Below are 27909 nucleotides of genomic sequence, written 5' to 3'. Positions count from 1 at the left end.
TGTCAAAACTTGTGAGGTTGCTATCATATGTACAGTAGAACCTCATTCATATGCTTTGGAAAAAAAACATGAGAGAAAACGTACTAACTGAGAAAATGTACGATCCGAACTAACTAAAAAGAATTTGACTGACTTAACTATTGTTGACATCTATGTAATGCGAAGCGTCATGGGGATTGTTGAGGCACGAGGCGGCGCAGCCCGTGACACGTTTTGTTGTTTTCCTATTGCATGGTGTTTCAAGAGGGCGACAAAAACGAGCTGGTGGGTGACGCAAGATGCCGTCGAAGCAAAACATGATGCCCACATATTGCGTTGCCTGCAGCAGGGAACAGCGGCATGTTTGGATTATCGTCTACTAAAAGCGTGCAGTACGCTACCAATGGCACTATGCACTACGCGCTGTAAAACAGATAGGCGAAGATACTTATCGCAGTAGGTTTGGCTGCAATAGCTGTGAATGCTGGGTGCGAAGACAAGTGCAGAGATTTGCTGGTACTGGAATAGGGAACTGTGCGCACCATCGTTTTCACCAGAGACGGGCAGCTACATAGTGTTCTTGATCATGTGTGCCTCGTGCCTTTTCTTGCTCACGTGGGATCTAGCGGCCGGAAAACATGTACGATTGCAGTTTGGTGACGTACTGAGCGTCGGTGCCGAAAAATCTTGTTTTCCAGGAACATATGAACCGGTAAAAAACAAGTGTAACTCTATTGGGTAATTTTTTTGTGTTCTCAATTGTGAATGTTGGCGCCGGGAAAACATACATAACGGGAATGTAACAACGAGGTTCTACTGTATTGCCAGCACTTTCTATGGCTACACATACGACACTTCTCGCAACATCACAGTGTCAAGTGTGGTAATAGCATCTCGGCATGCATTGCCACGATTAAACTGCAGAAAGCCGATGTAGCTTCACATTTATTATTGTTCGTGGATATAAGCAAGAAATGCTTAACTTCAAAATTTTTTGAATTTTGTATTCTAATCAGTTGTTCGAATTGAACCAAAAACTGTACCTAAATTGAAATTTCAGCTGGAACTGAACCCGAACTCGAACCGATAGTCTTAGAATGTGCCTAAACCCGAACTGAACCTGAGCAGAAAAAGATAATGGTTACTGGTTCGGCACTAAATGGTTTAACCATATAAGGTGCTCAATAGATAAGTGATTCTTCGAAACGTATACTTTTTCAGTTGGCACATCCCACTAACAAATTGTTACAACTTGCAAGTTGCATCATGTGTGAGAATTGGTATAGAACTAGGCAGAGACGCTTGCACTTCTGAAATCGGCCAAGCCAGTTCTGTCCTATGTCCGAAACATTGTTTCAGGGGCTCTTCGGAATAACCATATCTTTTGAAGCTTTCCAATTTGGCTGTTATAAGTTAGCTTGCTACTATTACTATAGACTCTGACAAAGAAAAACATACAATAAATGTACAAAGAAAAATCCACTATGCAATTGCACGGCCTGTTCACATCTCAATGCCTGTATCTAGGCTGCATCCTCAAGGCTGTTTATTATAGTTTTATTTGAATACTATAAGGGACAAATACAGTTTCTGCAGTCTACTGGGAATAAGTCTGACGCAAATGAAGACTCGTCTGAAGGATTCTGGTTTAGCAGGACCGCAGTTGTTCCGCAAATGATCGCACCGTCATAAGCAAACACTAAGCAAACACTAAGTTCACAAGCAAACACTCGGAAGAGGTCACTTATGTACAATAGTTGCCAGCCGTCGAGTATGCATGTCTTGTCTTAGGCAGCCTATGAACCCGGTGTCTCAATTTACACAAAGCAACTTGTCATTCCACCCATCTCAACATGTTTGGACTCCTTCAAAACGATGTGCAGTACTGTCATATCGTCTTTAGTTCTTTCAATGACCATTACACTCTACTAAATGCATCTGGGATGTGCCCTTCCCCTTAGCGTAAGCTGTTATGGGCTCACTACAAAGCCGTTTTTGGTGGCGATGTCTGCCAGTTTCCATAGCAGCTATTGTCTATTGTAAGAATGAAAGTTCCCAAGTTCTAGCTGGAATTTAACACAGGTACACCATGCATGAGTCGAGTATCTTACCACTCAGCTAAGGGAGTGCTTGTGAGCAGCTTCAACAGGAGGCCCTTTAGAGGCGCCCTATTGCGCGAGGTGTCATGTGTGCAGCTGCGTAGTTGCGTGCACTAGTTGCAGTTGCATATAGTAGCACCAGGTGTCGTGCAATGTCAACTGTGTGCACTGACTGCACGACCCGGCTAGCGTGGGCACTTTCATAGTCTCGACAGCGCTGCGCATAGTGCCATGACTTTTCAGTGTACATAAAGGTGCATCTTCACAAAGTGCAGACTGCCAGAAAAGAAGCGAAGCATAGAGCTACACGCGCCGCTGCAGCCAGGCAACGTTGAGCTCAACAGACCGCTGTGCAGATACCAGCACAAGCCACAGCTCGCTGTATTATGTCACTTTATTACGATATATGTGTACACATTACACCATTTACTTCCATGATCATTACTTAGTAGGAATACTCAAACAGTTTACGACAAGCTATGAGGAGGCAGCTTATGCTGTAACTGTGCTGCATGTTTTGGGCAGGCCTGCCATTTTTTTTTTCATTACATTTATTGTCATCAAGCATCAGATGTGATCATATTGTACCACATCTGGTGCACATGTATCAAATAATGCAGACAAGCTCTTCGTTGCCTAACAGACTTCACAAAACTTATTTCACTTTTTTTTTTAAATTGTGAGTATTCGTTATTCGATTTCATTAGATAATTTCACTATTTGAATGCCTCTATAAATTTCTACTGCAGCCATAGGCCAAGAAGCCTATTCCTTCCACCTCTGCACATAGCCTGTGCATGCGCCATGTGGAAAAGTCAGTAGCACTGTGTAGCGTGTTGCCATCATAGGACAAGATAAAGTTTACTGTGCCAAACCAGTTCTCAAACGAGTTCAGAGCTGCAAACCGGTTTGCGAACCATTATAAAATTTGTATTTTTCTGAGCTGGAATTGAACCAGAATGAAATTGGAGTGTGTTGAACTCAAACCAAAACCAAACTGGTATATATATACTATTGTCTGTACTTTTGTAAATGTTTTCATGAGTGGTGTACTGAAGAAGCTTGTAAAGACATGACAAAAGATCAAACTAAGTGTTTAATCAGAAACAGCACACAATTGCCAATTGTTTATAGTACTATTACTGCTTGATGTAATAGTTCTGTGGAAACCTGATAGGTGGAGCGAAGTAATTAAAGGGACACTAAAGGCAAATATTAGGTCAAGCTAAAGTGATAGATTAGTGCTTGGGAATCTCTAAGGCATCAATAATATCACGAACAGAGCCTTAGTAATCGAGAAACTGAGGTAAATGCAGGACATGTTTAGAGACTCCCGTGGAACATTCAAGCACTTGCCCGATGACAAAAGCACTCCTCAGTTAAATTCTGTCACTAGTACTCAACCACTCGTTGCAAAAAACATCATTGTATTGTATTAGAAGATGAAATAAAATGCTTCTTGTTCAGTTCTGTATCATTTTTAAAAAAAAGAACTAATTGAAATTACCCTTGACAACGATGTGGGCGGTCGAAATGTTTCGTTTTCGCTAGACTCTGCGCCGCCCACGCTTTCGAGTTTCAGTACTTTCCTGATCGCGTAGTGCCGCGCTGGTTTTGCTGGCTCGCGAAACTTGCACAAACTGCAAGTAGCAGACAATTAAACTTCCATATTATGCCGCGGGATGCCCAAACTGTCTACGCCACTTGACCAAAAAGCAGCTGCAGCGGCGAATCCACCACTCTGTCTTGGCTAGGTGCCGCCGTCTGTTGGGCGCCGTTTTACTCACCAATGGCAGCAGAGGGTGGTGATGGCGTATGCAATGTCACCACTCCTCCGGTTGGGTGGCGGGAGATCTGAATTTCGAAAAAGGTATTTGGACCCTTCAGATGCAATTTTCTTGTAAACTAAGTCCTTTCTTGGCCCAAAACAAGCATTGCGAGGTTTCTGGAATGGTATTTAAACAGTCCACGTTGACTTCTTATTTGCCTTTAGTGTCCCTTTAATAAATGGAAAGTGAGGCATCCACCCAATCGTAGCAATTGCTACAAAGGAAACCCATACGGGTTCCTCGAAAGAAAAGCCTCGCAGTTGAAGAAAAATTCATCCCAGACCACGACGAATTTTTCGTCAACTGCAAGGCTTTTCTTTTGAGGAACCCATATGAGTTTCCTTTGTAGCAATTGCTTCGATAGGGTGGTTGTCTCATTTTCCTTTTATTAATTACTACTACTGCTGTCATTCATACGAGATGCAACCTCACAGAATCGCAGACTGTGGATACAGATCACAGAAAATACCCATGATCTTGTTGACTTTACTTTCAGTATATGCTATTGCACTTACAGCGTTTAGAAAAAAAGACTGCGCTGCTTGTATAACCACAACTGATTATATTTTATCAGCTTATCCTGCAGCACACTTAATCCAGAAAGGAACCAGCATTGAGTGAACGGGGTGCCACAAAGCTTGCAAATCTTTCTCGCTGTGCTGGCAGGGCCACTCAATTTACTGTGCAACTAGGATGAAAAGATGTGGGAATCGAAGATAAGCAAAGCATTTTGCAGGTAGCTGGCTATGGCATCAACCCCGTGGTAGTGCATCTCGACCTGCTTCTTGACTCTCTCAGTGACTGCGAGCAAGCGCTCATTGTGGAGCTCGGACATGCTGAGGGTCAGAAAGAATGCTGGCTTGCCTAGCTGCTCGATTATTGCGAACATTTTCCCCTTCCTCTGCACCCAGTAGTACGCCATCCTCGAGCTGCTCAAGTAAACCTCTGAAGAATGCAATGTCCGAGTTGATGCACTTCTCAACGAAGCTGCGGTCTTCCAAAAGTTTGTTTGTGAGCATCAGGAGCTGGTTGGCTTGCACGGGATGGGAAACTTTCTATTGAATTGCTGTTCATACTGGGGCAGTCACCACCTAGTGTTCTGCCACAGACATGCCCGGGTCTTCTTACGCTTCTGGCTTGGCGCAGTAGGACGCGAGAATCAGAGGTGAGAGTCGGATGACTGAGCTTGAATGACAATGATGACATGACCATGTCGGCAACAAGAACATGGGCATACACCTAGCGGCTCAAGTTCGTAGGCACCCGTGGTCCTGCAGCATAGCAGGCTAGATAGATATACGGACATACCCAAAGTGCCTGCAAAGAATGCTTTACATTAAGAAAGGAAGGTGTCTAATTTGACTGTGTAGATGGTTCTGTGCTTGTCTATTATTTGCCAATTGCCTGGAAGGTTGTAGCATTTTAAGGGCGGGTCTCTGTGTTTAATGTAGTCGACGCTGTTGTGGCAGTGAACGACACAGTAATACTGAGTACCAGGCTTACAGGATGACAAGGTCGCATTTCCCATCATGAAAACATAAACACCAGGACCACGTGTGCCAACGCTAATAGGCATACAATAGCTCCTATGAGATAGGACATGCCCGTCTGTGTTCAAATCTGTCCACAGGGGAGCAATTGGGGCTGGTATCGTGGGTGGAAACTTGAGCTTGCCATGCCTGTTACGAAGTCTTACTGTAGTTCAATTTTAATAGGACCCGAACATATATTTTAATAGATGTTTGGGCCAGAAGTCGGAGTGCTTGTGGGGATGTCTTAAAATTATGTGTTTGACTGAAACAGATTAATCTCTAAACCTTGTTTTTCCTCATAGCTCTTTGCAAGGAAAATACAACATAAATTTTTTTATGGTGGTCACATTGCTGCCAAATCATTTGCACCTGCAGATAAGTCTAACACCAAGTAATGCCAAGTCATGACAGTAACAGTTCTGTATCTTTTGTTTTTAGACAGTGCCACAAGGTGAGTCCGTCAGCGTTGTGCTGCTCTCATGCTGATATCGCATTCAAGTAGTGGCAGCTGCAAGCACAAGGTGGCCAATTGAAATTGTTTGAGGTCATAGATCGGGAGCGCACTCCCCAGTCTTTGAAATAATTTACAGAAAAAAATAGGCTTGCCATTCTGGCTTATGACTGTATGCCTAGGAGAACATGTGACAGAAATATTTCTGAAAATATAAAGTTTTAGTTGCTCTTCTTAAATGGGTCAGTATAACCTAAAGAAAAATGCCAGGCAGTTACCTTATGTTTAGAAGTGGGCCTTCAATATGTGTATTTTGTTGTGCAATGTAAGACTCGTGTTAATGACACAAGAGCTGCTATAAAGCGCAGAAAGGGAAAGAATGTTTTTATGTACATGCGCAGGTTTGCAACCCGCCGGACTACACGGAACCTGCAAGTGTTCGAAACCACAACGAAAGCCTACGCTGTTTTACTGTTTTAGGTACAGCTTTCCAATATTTATTCATGGCTCGGGGCACCCTGCGAGTTTTGTTTGCAGTCTCATTGTAATAAGATTTTTTTTTTTTTTTACATTTATGTGCTTTAAACATGGTGATAGACATCTGTAATGCATTTGATTCTGTATACCATGATTCCTGATTTCTGATACAAGGGTCAGCCCAACAAGAATGTTGCGCTTTGTCCAGTGCTTCCTTAGTGGCTGGCTATTTGCAGTCAAGACATTAAGACAGAAGAGAGCAAGACCTACTTGCTTCCTAATAACAGGCATCCCGCATCCCACAAGGATCCGTGATTTTGCCAACATTATTAAAGATTGGTCTTATGCCATTGGCATGGAAGCATAATTTAATTGAGGGATTAGGATATAGGTACTATATTTGCTGACAATGTGACACCTTAGAGCAACTTAAGCGAAAGAGAACAGAACTGTCTTGACTAAGTCATAATTACCATAGATGACCATGTTCAGAAGATTGGCTTAGAACCAACTCTGTGAAGAAAACAATGCACATGTGAATTGCTAGCAACTGGTTGCATAATTCACCTGACTTTGTGAACCTACAACAGTCACTTGCAGGACAGCTGTTCAGAGAATGCGGCCAGTTGAAGGTACTGTGCATTGTGCTTTTTCAAGGTGGCTGTATAGGACTGGTTTAGTCTAATGAGGGCAGCTGCCCAGCTATCATACGCCTTACACCCAATGGCTCACGTGTTACATTGTGGAAAGGCTGTGTCAAGGTGCCCTGAGAGGCTGAATGACTGGCAGAAAAGCTTGCGTGTACGATATTCTGTGGCACCAGAAACGCTGTCAATGCTGTGCACCTACTCGAAAGTGCTCTGGAACAGATGTTTCAAGAATGCACCTTCCTTGACGACACATCTCGCCATGTGCCCTGGTCAGCATCTGAGCATGGGCATAGGACCTTCTTCAGAACTTGCTCCTCAACTACATCATCAAGTCTGGCCTAGATATTGCGATATAGGAGATGAAGGCAAAGCCAGGCCCTGAGGCCAATATTTTTATGAACATTTATGCCACCACCACTGACGCGTCACAGTACTGTCACTGGAGCTCCCTGCTGCTCAGAGTTGTCATCTTGCAGATGAAGGGGGGGGGGGGAGGGGAAATGGAAGACTTTAGCTACGCAGAAGGGCAGTTACACCAAGACATCACTGCACCAGAATAATGTTATAGCTACAGCTGGGCGACCAGGAAATGTCTCGGAGCTAGCACATTTTAGTGCCTTACAAAAAAGCCTGTTCCACATTCTTTCATGTGCAGTGACATGATGGTAAGACGGTGCTCAGTAGGGCTGGGCAATTGATTGATTAACCTTCCAAGTAATTGATTAAGAGTTCAATCGTGATTAATACATTCTTTATTGTGATGAGTTGGGTTGAGGTCACATGAGAAAAAAACGAAATGTGTCAGCACTGATGTTCCTGCTTTGCTTGCTCACCAGCAACGAAGAGAACCAGAGACTTAACTATGTACAATCTTATGACTAATGTGGCACCTGTTTGCGTGTCTCCCAGGAGTTAGAACAAAGCTGCACATGCCTAGTGTACTTCCATCCAGTAGAAAAAGTGCTGAAGGGAATACTCTCACTGCTGCTGGACTTTTGATAGCATCTGCACACATTTGATATGCTTGATATATGTCCACTAAAACTAGGTGTCACTGACATACTAATAATTAAGGCAGCTGTCCATTCACAAAGCATTGTTTGTTTATTGTTCGAAGCTTATGCTCAAAGATAATGTTAGTTCATGTCTCTAAATCCAAAAGTCTGATTGAAGCCCAGCCCTAGTGCTCAGCCAAGTTGCTATTGCACTTTTATCTCGATGCACATGCGGATTCATTTATGCATTGTTGTGGTTAGCTTTTTGTTGTTATTAGGACAGATAAAACTTACGGCTTGCCTTCAGTGTGCTGACTTCATTGCTGTTGGTTGCCATGTCTGTTGTGGCTTAATGATAGTTTTACAGTCCTGCCACCATTTGTCTCTTTACATTGTCTATTTGATTTTGATATGGACATGAGAAGTTCCACATCCTTTTTGTTTAATTCTTTCTTTTTGTCCATTTTCTAATTATTGCCTTTGCTTGTCTGCACGCCAGTAGTAGTTTTAGGCTTGGAAGCATGCTAAGTTTACTGCATCAAGTGGTCAGCACATTGGTTGAAATTTCAAGATCCCTTATATACCATTGTTCTTTGTGCATTGTTTCATGAAGAGCTGTTATACTCTTGGTTAAGAGAATCCCCACTTTACCCAAAGCTGCACTATATGTTAACTAGTCTTTGCTGTTCGATTCACTTGGATTTCATACATGGCCACTTCGGTAGTGGAACAGTGTTAATACTTTCTAACTATTATTGTTTCTAATTACTATTTTTGCTAACTTTTCTGGTATGTATGCTCTTTCCTCAAGCTACAATGTTTCCTGACAAACTGACGTCCTTCCTCCTGATGAAAGCAGAGAACAGCAATGATAAAACAAGAATCGGAGCTCTGACAGTGCTGAAACACATAATCAATTGTGCAGGATCCACAGAACAAGGTAACTGTTTGTGTGCATGTGTGCGCGTGTGTGTATGCATGTTTTTGTTTTCATACTTTCAGTCAGCGGAAAGCTTCACAGAGGAAGTGCAAGGACAAATATATATGAATTTGCTGTCATTAAAGGGGCCCTGAACCACCCCTCGGGCTTGGTGAAAAAACACAGTCCGTGGATAGCATATGCTGCTGTGAACATCTCCGCCTAATTTTGTGTTCATGTGCGGCGCGTGGATCTCGCAAGCGGCCCACAATGTCACCTTTCTCTTAAATGCTCTATTTTCAACAGAAGCCTGCTCCTCACTCTTTTTCTGGACGCTTTATTTGGTAATATAGCAGATTCCCATATGCGGCTGCTTTTGGCGAATAGCTGACATCAATGAAGAAGGGTGTTTGGATCAGTGCACTTCCTTCTGCTGTTACTGTGTATGTTTATTAATGCAGTTTTATAAATAGGCTGAAGTAAGCAAAAATCTGCTTTTGAATTTCTGTAATAATTACGTTCTTCCGGAAGAAGCCAACTATCATCTGCTCGCACTTGGCCGCGGCCACTTGCATAGGAACTTTGGCCACCCTACTTATCAGTGTCGTAGCCATTGGGTCTCGCTATTTTCGACTAGTTTTGAACACCCAACCAGCCTTGAACCACGTGAAACTTAAGGTCAGACCACACGCACGCTTTCCAGCATGTGCTCACTTCTGGCCGCTCCTGGTTAGATGCCTTGGCAGACTTTGCTTTGTAATGATTGAGCTATTGATAGTGCTTCAAAATGCGCAATTATGATGTAGCTACTATCCATTGATCAAGCTGGTGCAGGACAAAGCCAGTCCACACCACGTAGCACAGCCAGACAGGAGCACAGCATGCACCCTAGCCCTTCTGTGCACAAAGCAAGTGCTGCAGTTGCACGTAGTTGCGGTCTGCTACATAGTGTAGATACGGTGGCCGCCGCAGGGTGCCATGACGAGTTCATTGGCTGAGTGCACTGCGGCTTGCTGAGGACAATGGCGTTTGCACGTTTGGCTTATGTTTGGTGCATTGTAGGTGCCAAAATCGGAAAGAGCCTGTATGAACATCCAAAGTCAAATTTGAACTGCACGCCACAATGACATTCAGTAGGTGGAGCATTATAGGCACACTCCATTCTGCCGTAGCTTTCACAGTGCAAGTCAATGAAGAAGGAGCGGAAGCACTGGGAAGAGGGTGTTTGATTGCCAATGATTCCGCATCTGCTAAACGCATTGAAGTAGTACTTTTTATGGCAAAGTATTTCTGAAATAGTCTAATATAACTTCAAATGCATTTCCCGACTTCGATAAAAAGTGGTTCAGGGCCCCTTTAAGTACTTGACAGGACACAGAGTAGTGGTGGAGGCAGTGAGGTGGTTCCAGTCTTCGTTGGTTCTTGGTACACAGCATCCAGAAAATTATTTTTAAGTGTGAAAATTTGTCAAAATCATTTGTTTTGGGGTTATTTTAGCAATTTACTTTGACCCTCATTATGTCACTCATGCTCATATAGAATGTTGCAATACTGTCCACTGCAATACTGCCTACTGCATTTGAGCACAAATTTGCTCAAAGGTAACCAATGCCAATATTGGACTAGTGGCAACATTTTTTTTTTTTCATGTTCCCCTGTACGCACCTCTGAAATGACTGGTCAACATTCTTTTTTGAGGTGGTGCAGCTTATTCTTCAAATTGGTGTAACAACACTTAAGATGTAAAGTGGTATTTGGTCTATGCAGCTGGAATGAGTTACATCATTTAACCCATGGCACAGTTAGGTAACAATTTTCCAATTTTGAAAATTTTTGGATCTGTCATTTTTAAATTTCTGGTCCTACAGATCCTTGATAAAATTTTAGACCCAGCTATTCAAACTATTCTTGAACAGTTTGAGAGCCCGATCTCTCACATTGTTAACGTTCCTATCCTGTTGTCTTTGTCATGTTCTTCAATATGTTCCTTCTTTTAAGAACTGGAAATATCTCGAATAATTAACGTTAAGTTTCCATTCCTAATGATTTCAGAGTTTTCACAGCTACTACTGCAAAAAAGCAATTACATTGCAGCCAGTGCCAAAAGCCTGATGAAAGCCCAATAATCAAAGGGAGATTATTTCCCTATTCCGGTGATGCATTTTGGGAGATGGGGGTCACCTGCTTTAGTAAGTTTCCAACTGCCTACATTCTAAAAAATGTTGCCTTTGAGCAGCTCAAGCCCTCTGCAAAGTTAACAAACAGATCAAACTATAATGTGCAGGAAAAGCACAATGAGTAAAGGGGCAGTTGCCACACCTGCATTTTATTGTAGTAACCAGTTCTATGAAGCATTTCTTTTCATGCACTCTACAAGAACAAATACTTAAACCTGATCGAATCAATGAGAAAAACTAGTCACAATCTGTGCATTTAGCCAATAATCAGGTGCATAGGATATGACATTGTTCACACATTATATCTGTTGCTGTAAGCTGCTGTTGCATCATTGTGATGCCATTGGCACTGGGGTCTTGATTTCCTGAACAATTTAAAATATTAAACATGCAAAAATTATTAGAAATGCTGAAACCATCGCCAAATCCCACTGTGTGTGACCAACAAAAGAAGACAATGTTCAAGTTACGTGTTCAATGTTCAAGCATCAACCTGCTCAGACTGGCTCTTTTTACTTGCTGTTTCTTAGCTAATGGTTGTGTCTACGTACTGTCTGCCAAAAAAGTAAACGGACCACAGTTTAGGTGGCCGGAGCGGCTGCGGGGCCACATCAGGGCGCTGCTATCTCGCTCCTCACGCTGACGGCGAGAGTGCCCCGAGTGACACCAGGCTTTTCCCTCACTCTCACGCGGGGCCTCATCACGCTTGATAAATTTCTAGTGCGCCGTTTGGTTGCTTTGGTGCTGACGGTTGTGACGAAGGGGACCGTGCATTGCCGGTAGTCAAGCGCATGGCGCTATCCCACAGTAGCGGACGGCAGCTGGACATCAAACCGCAGCACTGAGAAGGAACGGACACCCCTTCTGATTGTTGTTTTGCCTGTATTCACCTTATCTTTCATATTGGTGCATGTCTACCACTGCTCGATTTTAGGCAACATCGCGCAAGTAGCCGCAACAGCGGCTATGGTGACGCACGCTTTCTCAAGCTGGCGCGATAAGCGCCACAGTTTACTGCGGGCACGGCTTTTCTGTTGAGATTACTTTTCCGTCATTGTATCCAGCAGTGGGTTTTATATTTATATCAGCGACGCCTCTGAAAACTGCTTTAATTAGGTACTACAATGCGTAGGCTGTTATGAAACTTTACAAAAATATGGCCAGGAAGAGATCATTGGGAAGACGAATCGGAATAACTAGTCAGTCATGAAAGTTTATTCACGGAAGCATTCCTTGGCTTCAAGGGGTCCTCAGTGCGGTGGAAAGTTGTTGTCGACCGCGATGACTTGGCTTACTCACCTTGGCATCGAGAGCGCCGCCGCTATAGCTTTGGACGTCCATGCTGCGCTTCCCACTTTCTAACTTACTGCGCCGGCATGAAAAAGTGCACGTCATCGTAGCCGCCATTGCAGGTACTTGCGCGATGTTGCCTAAAATGGAGCAGTGGTAGACGCCGGCGACATGCATTAATATGAAAAATAAGGTTAATATAAGTAAAACAACAATCAGAATGGGTCTTCGTTCCTTCTCAGTGCCGAGATTTGATGCCCTGCTGCCGCCCACTACCGCACGACAGCACCATGTGCATGACTATACAAGTGATGCACGGTCCCCTTCGTCGCGACCGTCAGCAGCAAAGCAACCGAACGGTGCACTAGAAATTTATCAAGCATGATGAGGCCCCATGTGAGAGTGCGGGCGAAGTCTGGCGTCATCCGGGGCACTCTCGTTGTCGGCGCGCAGAGCGAGATAGCAGCGCCCCGGTGTGGCCCCGCAGCCGCTCTGGCCACCTAAGCCGTGGTCCGTTTACTTTTTTGGCTGACAGTACATCTATTATTATAGCGGTTGGCATCCATTATTTCAGCTTCAGTCGATTCAGCCTTTTCATTTAATGTGATCATGTTTTAAAGTCCCAAAAGGTACCATAGTTGTTAAACACTCTGCTTTGAATACTGTTTAACCAATTTTTCATGTCCTGCAGAGGTTGAATTATTGGATGTCAATTGTACCAGGTTTTCTTATTATTTAACCAATTGCTTGTACGGTTGAGCTGGAGTGTGTGTTTTATTTGTTAGCTAATCTTCATCTTTCAGGACTTCTTATTCAGTTTAGCAAAACCAAAAGTAAGTATATGATGGGCCTGCTGCATTTTTCTGTAACATGGAAATTAGCTGCAATTGGATTTACAGTAACAATGTTATTCTATAGCATTTTGGAATTAATTTTCTCTCTTGCCTTTGGTAGTTGTAGTCCATGCTATGGAATAGTGGGGCTAGATGAATTGATTGCATGTGGCTCTCATTGTTTAGAATGCACAAATTGAGCACTGCTTCTGAAATTGGGCTTTAACTCTTTTCCTACTGCACTTATTGGGCATTGTTACAATGCTTACAACTGCTACAAATATAGTTTTTAAGACCTTCTACACCATTCACGGGCACACTGCACCATCTGATGTATAGCCAGAGAACTAAAATTTCGTTTCTTATGGAGTTAGTTTTTTTTTTACCACTTGGGCGGTGATTTTCGAACAGGCTCCAAAGATGTGCACATGGGTCAACTGAAAGCGATAATGGCCGCCTTCGGAAGGGGGCGTGCGCACTCCTAGACATCGCAGGTCTCGCAATTTCTCTTGTGTCTGCGGCTGATTTTATCAATAGCTTGAGCAGCAGTGAGCCGGAGGATGCTGCCTTTTCATCAGATTCAGATTGTGAGAGCGACGAGGATGGAAATCAATCAGGGACTTGAGGATGCACCGCTAGTTCGTGCTCCTCCTTCAACTGAAGCCATTCAGCACTAGCCAGCTAACATAGAGACGTACCGAGACTGCAAGAAATGTTACGACAGTGAAACACAGTAGAAAACAAGAGTTTACTGCAAGACTTGCAATGTTCATCTATGATTCACATTGGGGAGGAATAAAAGAAAAGTTTGACAAATATTTTGAACTAAAGTTTTTCGAAGTTCAGTCAATATTTCTTTCTTTAAGATATTGGAGGCAATAATGCATCATACATTTTTGAGAGATGACCCATTAGTGTTGCTTGAAAACAACCTTGACGTGTATTACTTCTATGTTGTGTAGCTTTGGTACTCTGACTTTGTGCGGCGTGGCAGAAAGTTTCATAATAAGTTGACAAGGTGCAGGTAATGGCATTGGCAGGACTTATGAAATGCACAGAGTGGCATGTTAATTCTTTGATTGATTTCAGCCTTTAAACAAGCTAACATCACAGTGTGGGGGAGTATCACTTGTATAGTTACTATGTTGTTTTCTTGGTGCATGATCATGTTAAAAAGTTTCTGAATTAGTATGTGTTGCCTGTTTAGTGTTAAAAAAAATAAATTTCTGAGATAAAGTTTTTGTTCTCTTGCTTTAGTTATGCATTGGTTACGTTGATAGAAAGTAGTTATAATATTATTGTGTTAATTTAGCATTAGTTGTCAGCAGCTCTTCATTTAATATCTCCAAGATAAGGATGTTCTCATTGTGTTCTTTTGCATTCCCCTAAAACCATAAAAGCTTAGCCCACCTGTGCGCATAACAAGTGAGTAGTTCTATAGACTGTTTATTTCACGTTTTCTTAGGTTGCACATCCTTTTACATCAGAACAGCCCAAAATTTTGGCCTAGGTTCTATTAGGGTAGCAACTAACGGGTGCTTCTGGAGGGCTTAATGGTTTAATGTATGGTGGGTAGTGCCTCTTCGAGCGTCAAAAAGAGAATTTTTCAACTAAATTTTACTGGTGTAGGGAAGCAGACGTGCTGACAAAACATACCTGCAGTTATGCTGTCTCAGGTCATTCGCCGTCTGGAGTTCATATGCCTATGCTGCCTAATTATTTTGTGTCGCATGCAGGCTTAAAATTTTCTTTTGTTCCCCAATGCAGATCCAAACTTGGATGAAAGGATGCACAGCATAATTTTGGGCCTGCAGTCATCATTCAATGATCCAAGCAACAAGGCAAAACTTTTCTTTATGAGCATTGTTCATTTACAGATGTAACCATAGGCGCTGACTACAGGGCGGCTCTGGTTCCCAAGCCCCCCCCCCCCCCCCCCCCCAACACACACACACACCTAAAGTGCCATTACCAGAGCTTTGTCATCCACATCACTTGAGGTTTCTTATCACTTGCCTTGACCCTTTTACTTGAAATTTTATTAGGGCTAACTTACTGCATCATTGTTGGCGCGGACGTGCACGGCTTTTAATACATACTTTCGCTTTATTTTGGCAAATCCTGATTATAGGAGGACACGCCCATTAGAAGCACTAGCAGCGGCTGCCTCATCCGTATTTTCTCACTTTAACATTGTTTTAAATACACATGCACAATACACATTCACAGTATACTTAAATATACACACAGGACAAAGTTTATTATATTTTTGAAAGAGATGGAGGTAGCCAATTAAAAATTATTTCTAAAGCTATGGATAGCCTGCATCTAGAGAATGAATATGTTGCTGTATGTTCACCACGCTCCAAATTACTTTGTGTGCTTTTTTGACCATGAAAAGACCTATAGACTTCAGTGACCCCTTCGGCAGAGTCTTTTGTCAATGGTGTGTGAAATGCACGTGAATGTTGTGTGTCTCAGTAGTGCTTCTCTTTCCAGTAAGAAATGCTAACGGCTCCTGAAAAAAAAAAAAAAAAACATTTCTAATAATTTATAACATTTACTAGGGATGGAATTGCCTAGGTAAATTTGCATAATGTGCACTATTGGAGGAACTCCAATCTACATTGCGTAAAGCGCAATCGGCACCAGTTCCAGTGGTCGTTCAATGTGGGGTTCAGAATTTACGCCGGTGCTATAATTGGTCCCATCTCCTTCGATCACATACTGACTGGACAGCGTTACGTGAACGAAATCCTTGAAGGACTGATGGTTGAGTTTCTCAGCGGAGTCCCGCTGTCACGTTTTCCACTTCTGTGGTATATCAGCAAGGTGGGGCACCGGCACACAGCAGCAGCCGAGCACGAAACTGGCTGGATGCAGCTTTTCATGCGCAATAGATTGGAAGGCACGGGCTTGTAAGTTGGCCAGCTAGGTCACTTGACCTTTCTCCACTCGATTTCTTTCGTTTGGATTATGTGAGATATCATGCTTACATGATCGAGGCTGATGTCGGATTAGTTTAAGGCAAGGATAACGGATGTCTGCTGTAGAATTCCAGCGTCTGTCATCAAGAAAGCCACCGAAGATGCGATAAAACGGACACAGTACTGCCTAGCTACAAAAGAGGAAACCTATTCAAACATGCCCTCTAAGCTGGTGTTCAATGGAGCTTACGAATTCACAGATAATAATTGAACCCTAAAATCTGACTTCTTCTTTTCTTTTTTTTATTTATTTATTTATTTATTTTTTGCAGACATCCTGATTTCCAATTCGGCTCATTTACTTTCTTGAACGCATCGGTATTGCCGTTGCTCCACACGTTGGTCGGTTTGTTTCACTTTTATTTTTTAACGAACCTGTTTTTACAGCACGTATATGCTTTCATGAAAAATAAAACAGTCACTTTACTGCACAATTCTTTCTTTTGCCATAAAATTATTGATGTCGTTGCAGGGAACCATAACAATAGCTGTACTAACAAAAAAAATATCTTCAGTGGACTTTTACAGTTTGTATTGGCAGAAAAAAAGTACATTGCATATTTGCAACAATGTGCACATAAAGAAAAAGTTGAAGAAAGCCCGGCTTATTGTGTTTAAAACTGCAACATTTGTTTACATCAATCAGCAAGGGGGAACACATCGTACAATAGAAAGCTATATCACTTGCTTGCTGACAAAGCTTGGTTCTATACCTTGAGCAGTAATCAGTAAGTAACGAGAAACGGTGGACTCATTTTGTAGTGTGGTACACAAAAAAGCAATTGCTCTTGTTTGTGGAACAGAGATGCACTCCACACTCAACGCAGTAGCTCATGCAGATTCCTGTGCGGCCAAGAAGCTTACAGCGCTGCCGCTTCTTGCTCCAAAGAACCCAATGACCAACCTGAGGAAAGAAATGAAAATAATGAGCACTGAGACAAAGCTCCATAGATGAGAAATACCTGATCTAGCCTGACACCCTGGGTTGGAGTTGGAGCTGATGGTCCCCTTTTTTTCTTCTCATCAGAGGCTTGTTCTACTGACTCATTGCTAGGCCTTCCTCGCTTTTTCAGTGCCGTCTTCCCAGCCTTGCAGGGTGATGCAGCCAGGTCCATCTTGAACGCAGCCAGTGGAAGTAGCCTTTCACTGTACTGACCACGTTTTTTCATGACGTTTCTCTTGTAAAGCAACCAAGCATTTACAGCTGTCAAGTCAAGGATGTGCAGAAAAACACGAAAATAATATATTTTCGACCTCAGGTAGGGACGGTAAATGGAGATGAGGGAGTTCAAAAGGTTGACGCCTCCCATGTGCTTGTTGTGGATGGTGATCACTGCAGGGCATGGTATCTCACTCCGCTCTTTTTTTTTTGACCATTATACCTTGATGCACTTGTAGCAGGCTGTGTTCCAACAAAGGAGGAGAGCAAAGTCACTGCTCGGGTATCTTGCCACCTTGTACATGACAGCTCAATTCCACCCAAACTGCAACCCTCTTCAAAATATCCTCTTCCTTTCTTTTTCATTTCCTGCTCGCTAGGCAGGCTCACTCCAGGGACCCGGTTTGTCCGCACAGTACCAATGCAGTGCACAGAGTCTTTTTCTAGGTACACCTGCAAACTTGGGCAGTTGAAATACAGTGCAGTCCACTTATAACGATACCACATATAACAATATATTGGTTGTAACGATGGGTCGACATGAGAGTGTCATTTTATGCTATAGGTCTATGGGGAAGAAACATTTATAACGATAGGTTATTCACCGCATATCGAATATAACATCAAAATTTTGCTGTCTGGACGGCGTTTTCCATGCCAAATAATCGTAACATTTGCGTTGCTTAGTTCCCTGAAACGAACGATGTTGAGATGAGCCGATGTTTACTTCCGTAAATTCGTATCTGCCGCCATTACCGCGCAGCGCGTCCCGCCCTGCCCGCACACCGGAGAGTACCTGAGTAGGCACAGCGCGCCACAAGATGGCGCTGGCTGCTTCATGCACGTCGGCCACAGTCGCTCCGAAAGAGAGAGAAAGAAAAAAAAAAAGCGAGAAGCAAAGCGGCGCGGTGACACCCGTCCCGCACTCAGTCTCTCTGTCTAGCGATAGCAGGCTGACGCCACCGAAGCAGCGTGCAACCAACGGTACAACCCAGTGGCCCAGTTCGAAGATGGTGCCGACAAAGCGTAAAGCTGTGTCGCTTGACACGAAGATGGATATTTTGCAGGACTCTAGACGCGGCTTCGAGGTGAGCGCCCTCGTGAAGAAGTATGAGCTCGCCTAGTCGACGATATCAACCATCTTGAAAACCGGGAGCACCGCGATTGTGAAGGCAGGAGCTATCAACGGTCATGCCGATCAGCGGAAAAGGATTAGAGACCCTTTGTATGCCGAGGCTGAAGAGGCGCTTTACCAGTGGTTCATCACAACCCGCGCACATAATGTGCCTATTAGTGGGCCAATACTTGCCACCAAAGCGAAAAACTTCGATTTTCTTCTAGGACGCCTAAATTTTGAGCCTTGGGAGGCTGGATTCAGCGCTTTAAAGAGCGGCACGGAATCGTTTACAAAAACGTGGGGGGGGAAGTGGCGTCTTTGGACACAGGCAAAGCAGCAGTGGCTGCAGACAAAGCTGCCCGGCGTGCAGGAGCGCTACGTGGAGAAGGACATATATAATTGCAACGAAACTGCTCAGTTTTTTCAAATGTTGCCGTCGAAGACTCACGCTCTTAAAGGAGATCGATGCCCCGGCGGGAAGCACTCAAAACTTAGGGTGACCGTGTTGCTGTGCGTTAGCATGGACGGGAGCCATCGTCTCAAGCCTTTCATGATCGGGCGATCAAAGAAGCCAACGTGCTTTAAGAATAAAGGGAAAAACGGACATCCACCCGTTCGTAGCAACTGCTACAAAGGAAACCCATACGGGTTCCTCGAAAGAAAAGCCTCCGAGTTGAAGAAAAATCGGCACATCCCGGTCCGCTATTGCAGCAATAAGAAGGCATGGATGACCCACGACCTGTTCGAAGAATGGCTGCTCGAGTTCGACAGTATAATTGAAAGCCAAGGAAGAAAAGTAATGTTGCTACTTGACAACTGTAGCGCACGCAGCGTTAGCCCGAAGCTAACATCTGTTGAATTGATGTTTCTGCCTCCGAATACTACGGCAGGCCTGCAGCCATTGGATGCCGGCGTAATCGCGAACTTTAAAGTCCTGTATCGGCGGTGCATGCTGGAGTGGCTAATTTTAACCATTGACCGCGCAGCTTCTGGCACGTCGGGTCATGCAGACGGGGGCCCCCTGACCTGAAGATCAGCCTTTTGAAAGCCGTGCGCTTCGTTTATGGTGCATGGTATGAAGTAAAACAATCAACCATATACAACTGCTTTAAAAAGGCGGGCTTTGTGCGTCGGGACGGACTTCCCCAACCCACTGAGACCAACACCGTGGAAGCCGCTGACATAACTGAGCTCTGGGAGCTCGTTCCTACTGGTGACACAGGTGGTCTGTCGATGGAGGAGTTTTTGACTGCAGACAGTGCTGCCTCGTTCTGCGATGAGGTCACTGACCTGGCGATCGCCGAAGATGTGCTGTCTCGACAGACGGCAAAGTTGTGCGACGGTGGCGACGGCAGCAGCGACAGTGACAACGAGATTGGCAGTGGCTCCTTGGCCCCGACCTCAATGTCCACGCAAAGTGCACTGTCGTCGATCGACTCCTTAATTGAATTTATGCATGCTGAAGGATTGCTGCCAGTGTTCGCGCAGCAGCTGGAATCCATGCACACCGCGGTTGTGAAGCTGAAGCTGCCGCAAAAGCAAGTGCAGATTTCGGACTATTTCGGCGTGCCTAACCCTTGACACGGTCATTGGCACTAGAAATAAAGTTTGTTTTTCACAGCCTACTTTCTACATCATCTATTCTTTAGAGCAAGTAGTGACTTTGAGTTCGGAGCTGCAAAGGTATGTTCAGCGTTTTTTTATTTTTTTTTAATAACTGCAGTCCAGATATAGCGATCATTGGATATAACAATCATATTTTTCGTTTTTCTCGATGTCGTTATAAGTGGACTGCACTGCAGTTGTCGAAGTACACTTTGTGGTGTACGCCTCTCGGAATCATTCTACTCAAGCGAACAACCACATTTCCACTTGCTCCACAGTCAGGCTCTCCTGAAAGTCTTTGCGCTGAGTTCTCCTGTCCGGTATACACCTCCAATTTGTAGGAGAAGCCGCTTACACTGGAGAGCACGAAAACTTTGTAACCCCATTTTTGGGGCTCCTTGGGACAGTACTGCTTGAGGGAGCTTCTACCTTTGAAGGGTATAATCTGTTCATGGATAGACAGATGCTCTTCAAGAGGCAAAAGCGACAACTGTTCATTGACGGTATCAATGAGAGGACGCACCTTCGCAAGCCGATCTCTTCCTGGAGCGTCCTTTTGGCTGAGAGTAATATTGTCAATGAAGTGGATGTTATGCTTCAGTTTTTCAAAGCGACCCACAGGAAAGTTGTCAGCCACTTGGCTAACCCTGGTTTCTGCACTCCAGTACCACCTGGAGTTCCTCATTTGAGTGATCGACATCCACATGCACGTCCCAATAAACACTTCCATCTCTTCTGCAGTGGTACAAAGGGGCTGACTCACGTCTTTCTGGAGCGCATACAAATTGCTCTGATCTGCAATTAGCGAAATCAGCGAGCCGGGGAAGAGAAACTTGAAGTATTGGAATGGTGTCTCTAGTTGTGAAATGTACTCTGGGAGTTCACTTTGCCTGGAGAACTGAACTGTCTGCGGATCTCTCATTAGATTCGCCTTCTTCCAAATGATCCTTCTCTTAGCTTGTATAGGGTGGTGGTCAGGTGTTGTGCCATTTGCTGTACCTTCGTCCTCGTCGGAGCATGCACTTGGCTCGCTTGTGCTGTCATTTAGCTTTTCGAGATCAGGTTGAACATCTGCAGCACAAACAGACAGCGATATACAGGGAATAAAATAAGCGGTAAAACAAAGCGAAATGCAGATATAGAAAATAGGGTGCCTCTGTATATTGAAAGAAGACGGAACCACTATGCATGGTGTCTTCGCGTTATAACCAAAAATTTAAAACGCAGGAGCACATACATAAGGGTGAAGCCGTAACGATGCGAGACAGCAGCGTGCGTGTGCACACACCCTGATAAAAAAATTCGGGCATTCCACCATGCAACACATTGCACTCACGATAAATTCAAACAGACTTACACTCGGGGTCGTCGTCACTCCCAGAAAGTTCGCTGTCTTCGCTATCTGACGGAATTGCTCGGCAATAAAAGCGTTTCGGATCCATTTCTAGATCGAGAACAAAAAAACCCAGTGAGCACGTTTTTGCAAGTACGCAATGTAGCAACTTTCCATTGCAAGAAACAAACTTTGCGAGAAAATAATGTTTTTTGGCATCTACACGAATAGGAGGATGTATTACACAGCTTAACATTTTTTTTCCACAGTTTATTCCATTCAGAAAGGCATTTATAACTGGCAAAACTTACCTGTATAGCTACGTGCTGGCGCGAGCAGCATCCACCATGTTTGTTTGGCAATAGTTTCGCAGAATTAGCACAGAGGGCAGCAAAAGAAAGCACGTTTTTCAAACTATTGTTGCAGAAATGCAATACCGTGTACAGGAAGAACCAACTGAATTTAGATTTTGTTTTTATGGCCATTTATCGGTATGTTGTATATATATGCAACAAGGTGCAGTAAAGGGTTAATTTGGCTTTGGTCCGAAGCAAGTTTCTGGCACGAAATATAGCTTCGCGTGCACTCTTTCCATGCGGTGTGAGCAAAGCCGGGATTTTGAAACATTCTATGCCTATTACATTGTTTTTCGCATTTCGTGTGCTTTTCGCATCTCGTTCGTGGTCAGAACATTGCTTCGGCCGCGTTATCAAGGGGCTTTTGTTGGCAGTGTGATCAGTCGGCCTTGAGAGACGGATAATAAGTGTGACGTAGAAATGAGAGGAAGGAATCGCTGTGAAGCCGCGAAACTTGCTGTTGGGGCTCCTTCCGTACCATTATCAAGGTGATGCACTGTCTCTTCGGGTTTGTCACAGGCAATGCAGTTGCTTTCAGTCAGCATATTTGAGGGCGCTGCTTTATGATGCAGGTGGGAGCGCACTCACATGGCATTTGTCATATTTTGTGAGGTTTCTTAGCTAGTCGGGAAAAATTGTATGCGATTAGTACGTCGCTGGAAACACCGCAGGTAGATGTCATTATGGGGTGCCTACAAATGCATCACTGACACCTTGAAAATTAGGACAGTACTTCTTTAGTTAGATAATTACTTGCATTTACTGAATTAAATCTCAGTAACGAAAGAATTACTGGCGGCTACTCCACTGTACTGGAAAGAATATGCACTAGGTTTTCTTCAAGTAATGCAACTGCTTTTTTTTTTTACTCTTTATGCATGATGGCTGGTGCACCCTGTACAATTTACTCAGTAACCGAAATGAGGTCAAGCCAGAGTCACTTGAATTCAGAATCAACAGCAATCATGCGCAGAAGCACTTATACTTGGACTCACAGAAAAAGAAAAAAAGAGAGAGGCTGCCATTTTGACGGAAGGGCGAAGCAGTATTAGTGATAGCCAAGTATGCGACAATTACACGAAGGAAGATTACACCATAGAGTGGACTCGGGCTGTGAAATTGAATTGTCTCCTACTATGAGGTCTTGTATATACTCGTATAACACCGTCACTTCAGCGCTGAATTCTTCGAGGTCACAGGAAGTTTGTTGAAGTGCAAGAAATATATGGAGGGGTTCGGAAAGCTGGTTGGGCCCCAGCCCCCTCCCCCCTTGGAAAAATGAACTCTCCGCCTATGGATGTAACAACTTGTTTTGAGATAAGTCGGTGCACTTGAGTAGTGTTTCAGCTAGTGTACAAAGCATACATAATTTAATAGTATACTACAAAAACCCACTGTTTTGCTTAATATTACTACAGTCAAACCTCGATATATTGAACAGCATGGTGATCGCGGAACAGTTCGATATAGCCGGAATTCTACATATAAACTCATGTAAGAAACTCATAAAAACACTTGGTATAAATCAATCAATGAATCAATCGTGGTACAGTAAATACTCACTTAAAGCTTTGCACAAGGTATTTATTTTTTTGGCTGAAAGTACTGCAGCAGTGTAGCCTGCTTCTTATTGGCAGCTGCGTGCTTAACCATGGTGACGTCATCATAGTCTAAACGATCCACAAGTGATAGGCCGGTGCCTTCTATTGCATCGCAGTAGCGACGTAGAAGTGCCAAAGTAGCTTCAGCCTCAGTTGAAGTTGGAAGCAGGACATCAGCGCTTGCGGGATCAACCTCGGCAGTGCCTTCATTTGGCCGCTACTTCCACTGCGATCTCCACGTGCATCATTCGAAGCATTTTTAAACACTGTCAGTAACAACGTATTAAGTGGCGTCTGCCATGGCGTCTATGAAAGAGCCCAGTGAATGCGTGCTGTTGTGCGCCTTTGTGGAAGCAAACCGCCATTCTTCATGAGGCACAGCAGGGGCAGAGCGCGGCACCGAGGAGGAGTCAGTGCGGCAAATACAATGCATCATTGATGTTGTTGAACTAGCCAAGCTGCCATTTGCATATGCCACTACATTCAAATGGCGCCCTCGGTGCAATCGATGTGTGCAGCCATAGTGCGCAGCAGTCGGGAATGCCCATCACACCACTGCTATCTTCGAGGGTGTTATGGGAAGCTCGCCGCCTGTCAACAAAAGGCACATAGTCTGGGGTGGTGGAGTTCGATATATTCATTTTATGTCCGACCCCGTTCGAAATAAAAATTAAAAAATACATGCGATTTTTCAGGTGATATAGAAAGTGTTCGATATATGCAATACTTTTATATACCCATGTTCGATATATCAAGGCTTGACTGTATTATATTTTTATTTTATTTACTCTTATTATTCCATATACACTCTTAACACAGTTGCACCCTTTGGGCTATATTTGTCCCACAACAATAATCGTGATCTGCCTTGCTTGCGTTTACTTTCTCAAAGATATTGTGCTCACTACTTTCCTGTCGAAAATGCTATGTCATGCTGATGACGCACATGCCGTTCGTGACTTGGAAGTACCGGGTTTGTAGTGTTGAGCGAAATGCAGGCAAGACAAATGACAATTATTGTTGTGGAACAAGATAAGCCCCAAAGGGTGTAATTTTTTTTTAAGATTGTACATACCTACCCTCAAATACAAAAGCATTGTAGAGGGGAGTGCGTTACAAATATTTGAACAGCAATGGTAAAACTATGGCGTTATACAATAGGAAGATAAGAGCAAAATGATACATACAAAAAACTTATCAGAAGGCAAAAAGAACAAGAAAAAAATATTCAGGCAGTGATAAAATCACTGTTTGAATATAAGCGCAACATCTCGCACTATCTCTAGTACTATTCTACAACTACACTGACCAAGCTATGCAGGAAAGCCATGCAGCGAAAATATCGGGGGGACGCGTGAGAGCGGCTTATACCGATGAGCCGTTCTGCTTAGAGTAAAACTAGCAAGGAGAGTGTGCACATTCGTGGTGGCAAAGTGGCTTTTCCATCGCCATCTATGCCACCGTGGTGCCTGTGCACCCTTTCTCTACATTCTGAGCTCTCATGTTATCAGCAGTGCTGCAGCAACTAGCAAGGAGCGGGTGTGCACTCACGGTGGCACCGAGCTAGCGAGTGAGCCTCTCTGTAGCCAGCTATCGCCATCACAGTGCCTGCACAACCTTTTCCTCCATACTGCGCTTTCGGGTTGTCAGCGACGAGTTCCACTGTCATGGTGCTGCGAGACCATGAAAGTTGTGCACAATGGAAGCAGCAATTGTTACTTTGCACAACCTTCCGTGTGTCAAAGGTCACCTGAACCAAGATGCGTTATACTTCATCTGTGCTTGTGCACAATCTGGCTCGATTGCGATCGGAAACGCACATTGTGATTCTCATATTAGACTTCTGCAGAGTTGTGCTATTTCAGCTATGCCTTGTTAGATTTTTATAGAGTAGTCGTTTTTATCGAAATACCACTTATATAGAATTATTTTTTGCCGTCCCATTCACTTTGTTAAACGAGGGTTTACTGTAATTTCTCAAAGGCCATAGAAAAGTCCAAGTATATTGTCACATTGTTTGTGGCAGGGAAGAATAGGCCAATGCCAAAGGCGTGAGGTAAGAACTTCAGCATCCACAGGTGTGCCATAAGTACACTGTTTTTTGACAGCTAGTACACTCAAACCTGTTTCTAATGAGCCACAGCAAAAATACAGTGGAACCTCGGTTATGCGTCCCCCTATTTTGCAACATCCCGAATTTTGCACGGACTAGTGCAGTTCTGGTGAACTCCCCACTGAGACAATGCATTAAAAAGCTTGACTATACTACACGAGATTACGCACGCCCCATCTCATACGACGACCCGCGCGAAACTGCGAACCCAACAGCAGACACATTAGAAGTGCTACCAGCCTCCATCAGCTCCCTCGCAGCGATCCAACTGGTTTCCAGGCTCCAGCCTAATCTTTTTCCTTCTCTTGCATTCACTTACCTTCTCATTGTTCGTCTCCCTTCCCCCTCTTCGCGCCGCTCAACCGCCACCTGCCTTCATTTCTTTGTTGTCGTCTCATTGCGCTTTGTCGTCTCATTGCGGATGCGCCCATGTACGTTTATGGCCAACAGCATTTTTGGCACTGTGCCAAGCTTGCTATCTTCATACAGTGCCAAAAGCACTGTTAGCTGCATACTTCGACGTGTCCATTGCCGAGCCTTGCAAAAGTGAAACTATAGGCTGTATTCTAGACATTCCTCCATTTTCTTTGAGGCGTGAGAAAGGCGCGGCGCATACAATGCGCCGTGCGTATGCGGCGCGGCGCATACCGTATCATCCGATGGGATGATACGGTAATGTTGGCCAACATCCTATTTGATCTTCAAGGGATAGCAAGGGTCTGGTTTCAGAATCATGAAGAGATCGGGAACTGGGATACCTGCAAAGAAAAGATGCATGCTCTGTTTGGCAAGTCTCTTGGTTGAAAGGTTACAGTGAAAAATTAGCTAGCATCATGTGCCCAAACCTCGACAGAATCCTACCTGTCTTACATACAGGATGTGCTGGCCCTTTGCCACAGAGTGGATGATGGTATGGCCGAGTATGAGAAAGTGGGACACATCATAAAAGGGATAGTGGATGATGCGTTCAATCTGTTAATCTGCAAGGACTGTGGCATGGTGGACGCTATCATTGATAAGTGCAAGTGTTTTGAAAATACCAAAAGTCAACGTATTGCCTATCGGTTCACTTGACTTCCCCACACAGCAGTAAGATCGTCGTGCGAAAACGCATCTGCTTCACAGCTGCTGCTAACCGCAGAACATGTGACGAAGATCATATGGTGTGAACTTAAGGCTATGTCTCCTGCTTCCTTGTGCCCCCGTGCCTGTTAGTCCAGCGCTACCATGATACCACTTGTCCAAACCATCGTTCGTCAGGAGCTAGCTATCCAATACTGGCCTGGACTCTGTGCGCCGTCGCTCCCTCCTGCCCAACTGACCGTTTCCTAGGTTCCTATGCCCAAGGCCAGAGGCTACGTCACCGCAATCCGGCTGAGTGGAGGACTGCTGATGACCGACCCATTTGCATTAATTGCCATCAGAATGGTCACATCGCCCGCTATTGCAATAACTGGTAGTCTTGGCGTCACGTGCACTATGCTCCTAACCGTCACTCTGAGGCCGATTCTGGCTGCTTCCAGCCTTACCATGAGTCCTGTGAGGCCAACAGTGATGACGCTCCAACCATATCGTACCGTTGTTCACCATCTCCGCATGGTCACCAGTCCCATTCGCTGTCGACTTGAGAAGATCCTCACGCCACCCACATTAGCGCTCATCAGAGTCGTTGATGGGGAAACGCTTCCCGTCCTTGGTATGTGCTTCGTATGAATAAGCATTGCTGGCTGCTGTACGACTGCATTACCTGCTGTGCTCGAGCACTGTTCCCATCAACTCATACTAGGCATGGACTTTCTATCTGCCCACTCTGCCCTTATTGATTGTGAAACCGGATTGCTTCATCTTGACCTACCTTGCTATTATGATGCCCCGACCACCTGTCAACCGTGTTTAGGTTGTGTGGATTACCGTATTTACTTGATTCTAACGCACCTTCGATTGTAACACACACCCGTTTTCCGTGACCAAAAAAAAGGAAAAAAAACCACCCTTGATTGTAACATGCACTCATTTGCCATGACCTAAAAAAAGAAAAGTCATTTACAGTACCGCGCACCTCATTCTTTCATACAGAAATAAAACTTTCTCTCATTTGTAAAAGCAAAAATTTACTCCCAGTATGCTAAAGTTTCGATAAATAGAAAAAGTCGCAGTTTCACACGAAAGGCGAAGCATTGATTATGATAGCAAATTAGTAGAAAGCTGTACGAAAAGTAAGGATAGTAGTTTTATTGGTCTTATAACCTTTTAAACATTCACTTACTAACTAAAGTAACAAGCATGGCGTTACACGGGCACAAGCAAACATGAACACATCTCACTCGATGACCGCGGAAACTCTTTATCAAGATAAAAACGCTGGAGTGAGAAGTGGGGTAGCAGGAGCGAGCAAATTGACCTTTGT

General features: G+C 44.1%; 1 protein-coding gene and 1 pseudogene across 2 annotated transcripts in view; one reads left to right on the top strand and one right to left on the bottom strand.

Annotated features, from left to right (window-relative positions):
• The window catches only part of c11.1 (maestro heat like repeat family protein c11.1), a 213933-nt gene that overhangs the window by 57676 nt on the left and 128348 nt on the right, over positions 1-27909 (top strand). For both annotated transcript variants that reach the window (XM_050194373.3, XM_055062171.2), the window contains exons 10-12: positions 6292-6370; positions 8824-8952; positions 14999-15072. In XM_050194373.3, the coding sequence (XP_050050330.1) occupies positions 6292-6370; positions 8824-8952; positions 14999-15072 (282 nt within the window). The remainder of the gene's footprint in view (positions 1-6291; positions 6371-8823; positions 8953-14998; positions 15073-27909) is intronic.
• Positions 15165-18528, bottom strand: LOC126546245 (piggyBac transposable element-derived protein 2-like; annotated as a pseudogene).

The sequence above is a fragment of the Dermacentor andersoni genome, chromosome 1 (assembly GCF_023375885.2).
Source record: "Dermacentor andersoni chromosome 1, qqDerAnde1_hic_scaffold, whole genome shotgun sequence".
NCBI lineage: Eukaryota > Metazoa > Arthropoda > Arachnida > Ixodida > Ixodidae > Dermacentor > Dermacentor andersoni.
Note: the sequence above shows the minus strand (reverse complement) of the source record. Positions and strands in the feature narration are given on the sequence as shown.